General features: G+C 42.5%; 1 protein-coding gene across 1 annotated transcript in view; it reads right to left on the bottom strand.

The window, feature by feature from the left end:
• CATSPERE (catsper channel auxiliary subunit epsilon) overlaps nt 1-12,883 on the bottom strand; it is a 162,909-nt gene that overhangs the window by 42,659 nt on the left and 107,367 nt on the right. Inside the window, exons 13-15 of the mRNA XM_062210795.1 lie at nt 10,896-10,971; nt 3,557-3,609; nt 224-274 (exon numbers count right to left, since the gene is read on the bottom strand). Of these exons, the coding sequence (XP_062066779.1) occupies nt 224-274; nt 3,557-3,609; nt 10,896-10,971 (180 nt within the window). The remainder of the gene's footprint in view (nt 1-223; nt 275-3,556; nt 3,610-10,895; nt 10,972-12,883) is intronic.

Here is a 12,883-nt window from a genome sequence, read left to right as displayed (position 1 = left end):
TTTTAAAAAAACAATTAAACTGAAGGAGAATATTATGATTCTTTCTCTTGTATGTTTCCAATGAGGTAATTATAGAGCTAACACATTTTATTTAATGCTAAAACTGTACAATGTCAGGCTAAACATATATGGATGCTAACAGGATTTCAGAAAGTATTAACCATAAATTATTATTATTACATTAATATAAAACTTAGTGTTTATGTTAAATACTATTTCTTACTTGTCAATCACATAAGAAAAATCATAGGGAAGACAGCTGTTTCTACTAGATCTGTAAAAAAACATAATGAAGTTATAATTCCTTATATATTTAAACAAACTTAACAGTAATTTTTCAAAATGGATAGTATGACAAAATCATTATTTACTGAATTAGAATCTCTGTGGTCAGTGTGTGACCCTAGAATTTCTATTTAAAAAAAAAAATCAGTTGTACAAATGTTTCTGAAAACATCAGAATTTGAATTTTCTCATTTATCTCTTATATTTGATACATGTTTATTAAAAATTTATAGAAAATTAGGGAGTTGGAGAAAATTGGTCAAAGAATACAAAATTTCAGTTAGATAGGAATAACCTCAAGAGATCTACTGTACAATATGGTGACAATAGTTAACAACATAAAAATATATTCTTGAAAAATGCTAAAAAAATGGTTGTTCCTCCATAAATTAAACATAGGATGACCACTCGACTCAGTCTACTCCTATGTACCTACATGAAATTCTGCTCCTATGTATTTACCTAAAATAATTGAAAGCAGCTGTTTCAACAAAAACTTGGTCACAAATATTCACATCAAAACCATTCACAAAAACCAAAAAGTGGAAACATTGAAAATATACATGAACTGATAAGTGGATGAAGAAAATATGGCACATCCCATACAAAGGAATTTTATTCAGTCATAAAAATGAATGAAATATTGATACATGCTTCAACATTAGTGAACCTCAAAAACATGCCAACTGAAACAGGCCAGACACAAAAAGCCATATATAGTATGATTCCAGTCATGTGAAATATCTAGAACTGGCCAATCTATAGACAGCAGCTGAGTAGTTGTCCGGGGCTGGGAGAGGGGAGAATGGGGAGTAACTCTTACTAGGTATGGAGTTTCCTTTTGGGGCAATGAAAATATTTTGGAACTAGAGAGTGGTGCTAGCTGTACAGCATTATGAATTTACTTAATGCCCCTGAGCATTTTAAAGTGGTTTAAATGGTAAATTTATATTATGTAAAGTTTTCAAAAATTTCAGGAAGTTACCATAACACACACACACACAAGTAACAATAACTTCATTGAAAAGTCTATCAAAATGAAGATAAATTTTTTCAGGCAATTTTATTCCACATAAACTTTTTATTTATTTATTTTATTTTTTGACAGGCAGAGTTAGACAGTGAGAGAGAGAGACAGAGAGAAAGGTCTTCCTTCCATTGGTTCACCCCCCAAATGGCTGCTACGGCCAGGGTGCTGCACCGATCTGAAGCCAGGAGCCAGGTGCTTCCTCCTGGTCTCCCACGCAGGTGCAGGACCCAAGCACTTGAGCCATCCTCCACTGCCTTCCCGGGCCACAGCAGAGAGCTGGACTGGAAGAGGAGCAACTGGGACAGAATCCGGTGCGCCCCGACCGGGACTAGAACCCCAGGGTACCGGCGCTGCAGGCAGAGGATCAGCCTAGGAGCCGCGGTGCCGGCCCCATGTAAACTTTTGAAATACAAGTTATTCTTAAACTTTCATGTGCCTACTAATCTCCTTTTTGTCAAATTTTGTTAAAATTCTGACTCAGAAAAAGAATGAAGGCTGATACCCTATATAGTTTTTTTTTTTTTAATGATTTATATATTTGAAAGGCAGAGTAACAGAGAAAAGGAGAGACAGAGACAGACATGGAGAGAGATCTTCCTTCCACCTGCTGGCTTACTCCCCAAATGCAATATTCAGGGCTGTGCCTGGCCAAAGTCAGGAGGCCAGAACTCCATCTGAGTCTCCTATATGGGCGGCAAGAACCCAAATACCGGGTCATGATCCCCAGCCTTCCAGGCGCATTGGTAGGAAGCTGGATTAGAAGGCAAAGCAGGACTGGATTCTAGGTACTCAGTCCTTCTCCTAACCAATGCAAGAGACTCAAAACCAATGGATGTCTCCATTACACATTTATTGTCAACTAAACAGATCTGCATATGTTGACCTTGATTCTCTCACATAGAGACAACAGAGTTGTGGTAAACAAATGTCAAGCACCCAGTGTGCCTCACTGAGAACCACAAGGAGGTCAGTGAAATTCACACCTTGGGCCAATTCTCAGGAGGAACCACTGATAGTTGTGTCAGGTTTGCTCTAAAACATTTCCCATAGAAAATGATGCGGGAAGCAGTCTTCTCTGAGGTGGGTTGGAGCAACTCTTTAATGGAATTTAAAAAATTCTAACTGGCTTCAGTAGGATGGAGATTAGAAGTTAGGTGTTCCTTGGCCCGCGCCGTGGCTCAACAGGCTAATCCTCCGCCTTGCGGCGCCGGCACACCGGGTTCTAGTCCCGGTCGGGGCACCGATCCTGTCCCGGTTGCCCCGCTTCCAGGCCAGCTCTCTGCTGTGGCCAGGGAGTGCAGTGGAGGATGACCCAAGTGCTTGGGCCCTGCACCCCATGGGAGACCAGGAGAAGCACCTGGCTCCTGCCATGGGAACAGCGCGGTGCGCCGGCCGTAGCGTGCTACCGCGGCGGCCATTGGAGGGTGAACCAACGGCAAAAGGAAGACCTTTCTCTCTGTCTCTCTCTCACTGTCCACTCTGCCTGTCAAAAATAAAAAAAATAAAAAAAAAAAAAAAGAAGTTAGGTGTTCCTTTCTTCTCTTTCTCTGAATTAAAGAGCTGGGAGAGATCATGGAAAAAGATAGAAATTAGCTTTTAGGGAAGATGGAGAACAATACTGGTAATAGAGAAAGATGTTAACTATTTACTTTTTAGTATGATTCAAACACAATATCTGACTTTGCAAAAGGTTCAAATCAATTGAAACTGGATACCAATGCCAACTGAATTGTCTGAGAGACAGAGAGGGAGGGAGGAAGGGAGAAACAGAGAGAGGGGGAGGGGGGAGAGAGGGAGGGAGGAGAAAAGAAGGGAGGGACAGAGAGAGAGAGAGAGAGAGAGAGAGAGCAAGAGCCAGAGAGCACTCTCATTCACTGGTTCACTTTGCAAATGCCTGTAACAGGACTTGAGCTGGGCCTAGCCCAAATCAGGAGCTCAATTCACATCTCCCACATGGGCGGCAGGAACCTAATCACTTGAACCATTACCACTGCCTCCAGGGTCTGCATTGGCAGGAAACTGGAGTCAGGAGCTGGAGCCAGGAATTGAACCTTAGGTACTTCAGTGTGGAATACGGGAAACTTAACTGCTAGGCTAAATGCCCAGTTCCCAGTTGAGTTTTGAATTTCACCACGGATGTGTCAGTTACTAGGCTAACATATTATCATTAGTGAATAACACTTCATTCACCATTTGTTTTAATCATAAAGACAAGGAGAGTTCAAATGGAAATATACTTGCCCTTTGACCAGGATGCTTTTAGTAATGTCACAGCCAACAGATATTTGGAATACCTAAAATGAAGCAGTTTTGGTAGTGAGTTTAACAGTTCAGATCCACATGATCTAAAACATTACCAGAGCTAAAAAATAGTCATATTTTTATCTTAAATAACAGGTTGAGCATCCCCTATCCAGAAGGCTTGGGATCAGAAGTATTTCAAATGCTTTGAAACACTTACAGGTAATGAGGGAATGGCTAGGACCAACTCTAAACACGAAATTAATATGTTTTTGTATACACCTTATACTCATAAGCAGAGGTAATTTTTAAAAAATATACTCTTAGGCAGATGTAATTTTTAAAAAGTACTTATTTGTTTGAAAGGCAGAGAGAGAGATAGAGACAGAGAGATTGATTAATCCTTCAGCCACTAGTTCACTCCCCAAAGGCTCACAATAGCCAGAGGTATGCCAGGAAGAAGCCAAGAGCCAGGAACTCCATCGGAGTCTCTCATGTGGGTTGCAGAAATGAAAACTACTTGGTCACTCCATTATCCACTGCCTCCTAGGTGCCTTAGCAAGAAGCTGTACTTGAATTCTGGAGTAGCTGGGACTTGAACCAGGCATTCCAATATGGAATGTGGGCATCCCAAGCAGCAGCTTAACCTGTTGTCCCTGGCAGAAGGGAATTTTATGCAAAATGCACCTGCATTTTTACTATGATCTATCACATGAAGATAGGTGCACAATTTTCCCCTTGTAGTATTTTGCTGGCACTCACAAAGCTTCAGATGTTCAAGTACTTGGGTCAAATTTTTACATTAGGGATGCTCACCTACAATGACCTTTTAAGTGTAAGGTTCTGCTCTATTGCTTAGGGCTGTTCTCCTCCTTCCTCTTTGATCAGCTTTGCCCTTCGCTTGCTTTCTTTCATCTTTATCACCCAGGAGGCCCAAGGGTTGTTCTCTGCTTGCTTATGGCAGTATCCTGGGGGAATCATTTGAATCTCTTTTCCCTTCATCTCTACAACCATGACTACCAACTCCATCCTGCTGGCTTGCACCCCTGACTCAGTGGGCAGGTTCCTATGACATATCTAGCAACCAATCTGACTTTTTTTTTCCATTTTAGTAAAACCAGTACTATATTAGGGTCTTGAGTAGCATCACGTAAAATAGCATCTTACTTTTATTCCTACTTTAAACAGCAACACTCAGTATTCATAAGAGCCCTGTAAATAGGCCAACTTTTTTTTTTTAAGATTTATTTATTTATTTATTTGAGAGGTAAAGTTACAGACAGTGAGAGGGAGAGACAGACAAAAAGGTTTTCCATCCATTGGTTCAGTCCCCACATGGCCTCAACGGCAGGAGCTGGGCTGATCTGAAGCCAGGAGCTAGGAGCTTGTTCCAAGTTTCCCATGTGGGTGCAGGGGCCCAAGCACCTGGGCCACCTTCTACTGCTTTCCCAGGACATAGCAGAGAGCTGATTGGAAGAGGAGCAGCCAGGACTAGAACCGGTGCCCATATGGGATACCAGTGCCACAGGCAGAGACTTAACCCACTATGCCACAGCACTGCCCCCCTATTTTTTTAAAATTTTATTTATTTACTTGAAAGTCAGAGTTACACAGAGAGAGAATGAGAGGAAGAGAGGGAGGGAGGGAGGGAGAGAGAGAGAGAGAGAGAGAAAGAGGTATTCCATCTGCTGGTTCACTCCTCAACTGGCCACAATGGCTGGAGCTGCACTGATCAGAAGCCAGGAGCCACGAGCTTCTTCTGGGTCTCCCACATGAGTGCAGAGGTCCAAGGAGTTGGGCCATCTTCTATTGCTTTCCCAGGCCATAGCAGAGAGCTGGATTGGAAGCGGAACAGCTGGGCCTTGAACCGGCACCCATATGGGATGCCGGCACTGCAGGTGGCGGCTTTACCTGCTATGCCACAGTGCTGGTGAGAAGGCACCTGCACAACCAGCTTTTACTATGCCTTTATTATCCATTGTACTAGTGCTATCATTATTTCAATGTAACCTAAAGTGTAACCACGTTAGCTTGTTAGGCAACCATTAGTAAAAAGAAGCAATGCTAGATGTCTTTGACTTTATAATATGTATTATGTTAGATGTTGAGCTAAGTAATCCAGTAACTATATTAAGTTGATTATTGTACGACCCGAACCGCTGCCCATTCCTGGCACTCGCTATCGTACACTCCCCTTCCCTCCATCTGGCCAGCTGTGACCCTACCCTGACCCAGGTCCAGGAATGTAAAGTAATTATCTATACCTATAGGGTTCAAAGCTTTAGATAACAACCAGCCACTACCCCGGAGTCAGCAGCTGTGATGTCGGGACTTACCAGAAGTGATAACTTGATCTACAGCATCCCCTTAACACTTGCTTGTACATGATAATAAAAACTCTGTAAAAATTAGGCTCGGGGGGCTTCCTCTCCTGGAGGCACTGAGAGGCCCGAGTTCAAACTCGTAATAAAAACGACCCTGCTTATTAGCTTCAACTTTGGTCTCTGGTGGTGTGACTTTCGGGGGACCACGGACTTGGGGCATAACACTGGCATATTTATTTTAATATTTATTTTATTTGAAAGGCAAAATGACAGAGAGGGGAGAGAGAGAAAGAGAGAAAAGAAAGAGATTTTTCTGCTAGTTCACTCCCCAAATGGCTAGGGATGGGCTAGGCCAAGGACAGGAGCCTGGAACTCCATCCTGGTCTCCCACATGGGTGGCAGGGACCCAAGCACTCAATCCATCTTCCACTGCTTTCCAAGGTGCATTAGCAGGGAGCAGGATTGGAAGCAGAACAGCTGGAACTCGGACCAGTGCTCTGATATGGGAAACTGGTGTCAAAAGCAGCACCTTAACCCACTGTGCCACAATGCCAGTTCCCAGGCCAACTATTAAATATTAAACCCTTACCCTAACTCTGTGGATATTTATTTTAAACATTATTCTTTACTGCTTGTTATTTATTTATTTTTTAAAGACTTATTCATTTATTTGAAAGAATTATAGAAAGCGAGAGGGAGAGACACAGAGAAATATCTCTCACATGGTTACAATGGAACAGCACAAAGCCAGGAGCCTGGAACTCCATCCAGATTTCTCACATGGATGGCAGGGGCCCAGGCACTTGGGCCATCTTCCACTGCTTTCCCAGGAGTATTAGCAGGAAGCTTGATTGGAAGTGAAGCATCTGGGACTTGAACTGGTGCTCATTTGAGGTGTGGGTGCTGTGGGTCTGGGCTTAACCCACTGCAACACAACACTAGCCCTTCTTAAACTGCTTTTTTTTTTTTTTTAAATCACGTTCTTGTTTTTGTTTTAAGATTTATTTATTGGGACCGGCACTGAAGTATAGCAGGTAAAGCCTCTCTCTCTCTCTCTCTCTCTCTCTATCTCTCTCTCTCTCTCTCTCTGCCTCTGCCTCTCTGTAACTCGGCCTTTCAAATAAATAATTAAATTGAAAAGCAGAGCTACAGAGAGGTAGAGACAGGGAGGTCACCCATCCACTGGTTCACTCCCCAAATGGCCAAAATGGCAGGAAGTAGGCCTGTCTGAAGCCAGAATCCAGAAGCTTCCTCCAGGTCTCCCACATGGTTGCAAGGGCCCAAGCACTTGGGCCATCTTCCACTGCCTTCCCAGGAACATTAAGTACGGAGCTGGATCAGAAGTGAAACAACCAGAAATCGAACTGGTGCCCATATGGGATGCTGGCATTGCAGATGGTGGCTTTACCTTTATGCCACAATGCTGGCCCCCTTAATTGCTTTTTAAAAGAAATGCATATATGTGTGTGGTTTGAAAACTGTGGATCCCATAGCACAACATGCAAGATGTCACAAATTAGCCTGCAATGTCAGTCACAGGACTGTGGCCAATTTTGCTAACATAGTCCATGATTCTCTGGAAGTAAATTTTGGGACAGAGTTGAGAAAGGCAGGTGTAAATCCATTAACAGCATCACACAGACAGGTAGTACCATGACATTTTGTTTCTTAGACTAGAAATGACCAAGAATGGCATTTGATATGCAAAAGGCTAGCCTGAAAACAAGCAAAGGCAATTCCACTGGAGTCTGATGCGATGGGTATAGTGCATTTACCCTACCCCCATCCCTGCCACCATGCACCTCTGCCATTAGCAGCAATGTTTCCCATCTCTTTTTAACAGATTGGATAGTTTGCAGCAAGAACATGGTAGAATGAATATTACATACAAAAATTAAATTAGATGGAAATAAAGTTTTGCAGACAGGCTGTATCTAGTAGCTGAAATGTGTTATATCTAAAGTTGAAAGACTTTTACTTCATTAAATCTTTGTTATTAGGAAAATGAATTGTTGCAAAATGCCAAATATCTTAACTCTTACTGTAAGTGATGAGATATGTGTTGCTTAAAAATAATATACAGGTTATATGGAACTAATTATACTTAATTACTATATAAACATGAAAGGAAGCCTAAAGAAAATAGCAAGGATTTGAAAATTAAATGAGAGAATGAATACTTTAGATTTACTACTAAGAATCACTGGTGTTTAAGTCAGGGAGTCATGACTTCTTTTTAACCAGCATCCTAGTTACCCCTCAACTGCAATGTCTCTTCTATTTCTACTGGCTCCAGGATACTGCCTCACTGCTGTCTACCCTGCCTCTGTACCAGTCTTTCTAAGTGGGAGCAAGACATGTGCATTCTTTCCTAAACTTGTCCTGATATATTCCACATTTCCACAAGGCAATCTGGAAAGATCTGACTACTCCCTACCCTATAAGGACTTGGGGGTCAGGAGGGTGGGGGTAGAGGAGTGATGTGCAGCCAAGTTTGATGGATTTAGAGTCATCTCTGCTACACCAAGACCTTCTGGGCTTCATCTTGAAGGCCTGCTCTGCAGTGGGAGTTCACTGATGTTACGTCCTACGCCACCTGTTCTCACCTGTGGGGACCTGATTTGTTCTCTCAACAATTCTATCCGAAGTCCTTGCTGCCGGTTATTATTCAGTCATTAGTTTCCCATCAAATAGGCTGAGAAACAGGGAACTTCCCTTTATTTTTACTGATTATTTTCGTAACACACAAGGTTGACTAAGTTCCTCAAATCCATCATGCTGAAGACCCATCATCACTTGGTGGTCTCATCTGTAATATTGCTTCTCTCCTTGGTCCTAGGTAAAAGTAACCCTAAGCGTAAGAATCCACAACCATGGCCAGAATGAGAAATATGAGTTGACCTGCAGGTGAACCTTGAAAAGCAGCTGCAGGTACAGTGTGTGGTGAGCATGACTAAGCCCTTTTGCTAGGGTACCCGCTGCTGCTGCTACTTGTTCCCCAGGTCTAGAGATTCAGTTAGAGGGAATTCTAACATTCAGTATAAATGGAAACACTTATCTTCCATGCAGAAGTAAGGTGGGATTGCTCCTGCCTCAGCTTTGAGTCAGATACAGAAAATTTCTTCTAAGTGAACAGAACAACAGATCAGAATGCATGAGACAGAGTTGTAGTTTTCTCTCCCTGTGAAAATTTCATCCTGGAAGGAATTACCGTGGCCCTCTGGGGGTCTGCCCTGCATTTCTGCTTTTCTGGTCCTTGGCATTTGCTTAAAAAGTGGGATGCAGCCTTGTGGAGCTGCTAGTTTTGTTGGTGCTCTGCTGCTTGGCTCAGAGGACAAGGTGACAAAGATGACAGGCTCCTTCCTATTCCAGTGTGTCAGTCCATGTCCACCTGGTCTAGCAGGCTGAACAAGGGCCAAGCTTCAATCAATTGGAAAGGAATTTTGTGGGCCATAGTTCTGAGTCCATACAGAGCTGGGCCTGTGTCTGATATTTAGCTGTGTGGCTGATGGCTTGCTTACTCATGAGTAATGGAAGCCTAAAGGATGGACATTGGGGTTGAGTGAACTTTGTAGCTGTGTTTTGACTGCCCTGACTAACTAGAGGACTTGCCTCCACAAGGTCATATTTTCCTGTTACCTATAGGACTTTCGCACATTTTTCCATTTTATTTCAGTGAGCAAGTCAGCACTACTATCTGCAGTGGCTCGATGGGTGGCTAGATTTGAAATATCCTTGCCAGGGAGTGGGAGGAGGGCCAAGAGGACAGAAAAGGACAAAACCAGCAACACTGAGTAACTACTCTGTGATAGGCACTGTTTTGGGGACTTTCTTCAAACGATCCCATTTAATACTCTCAACAATCCTACAAGATAGATGCTACATTTCTCCCCTTTTACAAACGAGGCAGCAGAGACTTAAGAGTATTCAAGCCAGTGAGTGGTAGGGCTTGGATGGGAACTCAGATTAGAAGCATCGGCCTTGGGGCCAGCCATTGTGGCATAGCAGGTAAAGCTGATGCCTGCAATGATGGCATCCCTATGGGTGCTGGTTCAGATCCAGGCTGCTCCTCTTCCAATCCAGGTCACTGCGAATGCACCTGGGAGATCAGAGGAAAATGGACCAAGTACTTGGGTCCCTGCCACACACATGGGAGAACCAGATGAAATTCCTGGCTCCTGGCCATTGTAGCCACTTTGGGAGTGAACCAGAGGATGTAAGATCAGATCCCCCCACCCCACCCCCCGTTTCTCCCTGTCTCTTAACTCTGGCTTTCAAATAAATACATAAAAAGGAGGAGGAGGAGGAGGAGGAAGAAGAGGAGGAGAAGGAAAAGGAGGAGGAGGAAGAGGGGGAAGGGAAGGGGGAGGGAGCTGGGGCTAGCCTAGGGCAAAGCCAGGAGCTTTGAGTTGAATCCAGGTCTCCTGTGTGAGTGGCAGGGACTCAGCTACTTGAGCCATCACTGCTGAGTCCCAGAGTCCACATAAGCACAAAGCTGGAACCAAGCGCAAGTCAGGACTTGAGCCCTGGTGCTCTGATATGGGACAGACATCTTAACCACCATGCTAAATGCCCACGCCTCCCTCCGAGCTGGTTGATAACTGTGTAAATCACACTCTCTTAAGCTTTTTGAATGAGTAAGTGATTGAGTCTTTTGAATGAGTAAATGCAGGATAAATATGAACATGACTGGCAGTCTTACTTGACAAACCATATTCAATTTTAGTTTTTCCCATTGATTTTAGTTTTCCTTTACAGTTTTATGTATTTTTAAAACCTTGTAATTTTACATTTTTGTACAAATTTACATGTATATCCCACTGTGTAGATGATAAGGCAGAAATCTCATCTTCTGTATTCAAAATAAAATAGTGTTATTTTTACAGTAAAGCATTATTAAGTGTTGCTAAGTAACAAGGGAGTGGTATTATGTGGAGGTTATATCTATTATTTAGTTTACCACTTACACATTATTTTTTAAGTAAATTTTTTGATCTTCAACCTATTTCACTTACCCAATGGGATGCTGGGCACATTTTTGAATATTCACTGGGTCGAAGATTAACAAGCACAGAACCTGTGTTGTCGTTTCTAGAAAAAAACAACTCATGGAGGTTAGTATAGAACCACGAGAGAGGTAAGGCCTGATGAACGAGAAGTCCTCTGTGGATGGTGAGTTTGAACCTCAGTGAGAATGCTAGGGGGCGTGGAGGGTGGTGCTGGTGGGGACTTCTCGCTGCTTCTGCTAAGGCAGCTCTGCATTGTGCTCACGTTGAAAGCTGCCTCCACCTCACGATAGCCCATGTTTGGGCCACTGTAGGGCTGGTACAGTAGAAAACAGCAATGAGCATCCTGTCAGTGTTTCAATATTCCTACTTTATTCGCACCCTTAGTTTCAGATGATGGGGTTCTGCTGCTGGCGTCTTGAGCTGCTTACTTCCTGGTGGTGTTGCAAGGGTCCCCCCTAGTACTTACACATTCTCCCCCTCCTATTGATAACACCTTTTGAACAATATAGAGTAAGTCATGAAGTCAGTTTCCAGAACCACATTAAGCGGCATAGTATGACTAGTATCCAAAGGTAGATCAAGGCTCTTGCCTGTTTGCTGCTGCTTTAACAAAATATCTAAAGCTGGGTATTTACCAAGAAAAGACGTGTATTTAGCTCGCAGTTTTGGAGGTTCAAGAGCATGGCATCACCATCTGCTCAGTTCTGGTAAGGACCACCCTGAATGGCTACACAGGCCAGAGAAGGAGGAAGGGCAACAACTGCACGCAGAAGAGACTCAGCTCAAGGAGTGGCCTCCCTTTACAATGACCAGTTTTCGTAAGAACTGGAATCTTGCCAGAACTCCATGAATCCCTTCCAAGGGCAGTGCCCTCAATAATCTAATTACCTTCCTGAAAAAGGTTTTATCACCTCTAAGAAAGGTTTTATCACCTCTCAACATTGCCACATTGGTGACCAAGCTTTTAGCACATGAACCCCTGGAAGACACTTTAAATCACATCCAAACTGGAGCAGTCAGACAGATGCTGTTCTTGACTAGCAAGTGCACACACATCATTTTGTGCTCAGGCAAAAAAATCTCAAAAATAACAAAAGAAGTTTTGAAAGCTTCATTCACACCCCATGCCTGCAAAAGTTTTTGCTTTTTGGAAACACACACATACACACACACTTACACAACCTTGGATAATTTGATATGCATTCTACAGCAACACGCTTTTCAAAACCACACTTACCCAAAAGAACACACACTTGCTAAAGGACAGAGAAAGGTTGGTGGGAGAAGGAGAAAGGGCTGAATGGAGCCTCTGCTGAATACTCTGTTGAAGGCAGCATTTGCTCCCTACTTCCTGGTCACTGTCACATCTTGTTTTCTTTTTCTTGATAGTACTTATAAGTATTAGGAGGGATTTAGTCTATCTGATTACTTGCAGGTTTGTCTTTTCCAAGACACCAGAACTTTGTCCTTCTTGTTTACCGTGTTGTTTTGAGCACCTTGAAAATGCTTGGTATACAGCAGGTACTCAGTCACTTACATTAGAAGCAGACTAAAGAAAAATGGACATTTTCTTAGAAAACATACTATTTTTCAGCAAACAAAGTTGTTATAAAGATAACCATAAAAGCACTTTCAAATAGAATTCCAAGTTGGTTGTCTTCCTACAGAAGTTAAATGCCTAAGTGCTATATTACCTAAGAGTCAAAGATGGTGTTTCATGTGATTCTACTCAGGTTAAAAACTTTCTGTGATAACAGAGTTCTTCCTTTTGCATAAAGACAGTATGAAGAGACTTTGAGATGGTAACTAGGGATAAAACATGCTTGAATATTCTTAAATTAACAGTCCTTTTTAAAAAAATTTCTTTGGAATGAATGAGAACCTTCAGATAGATCACGTTTCCATTGAACTACAAGAATTTTTTTACAATTTTATACATTTAAATATTAATTTCATGTCTTCCAAACATTAAACAACATTGGGATTTGGATAGT

The sequence above is a fragment of the Lepus europaeus genome, chromosome 14, assembly GCF_033115175.1.
Source record: "Lepus europaeus isolate LE1 chromosome 14, mLepTim1.pri, whole genome shotgun sequence".
Classification (NCBI taxonomy): Eukaryota; Metazoa; Chordata; class Mammalia; order Lagomorpha; family Leporidae; genus Lepus; species Lepus europaeus.
This window is presented reverse-complemented; position numbering and strand designations above follow the sequence as displayed.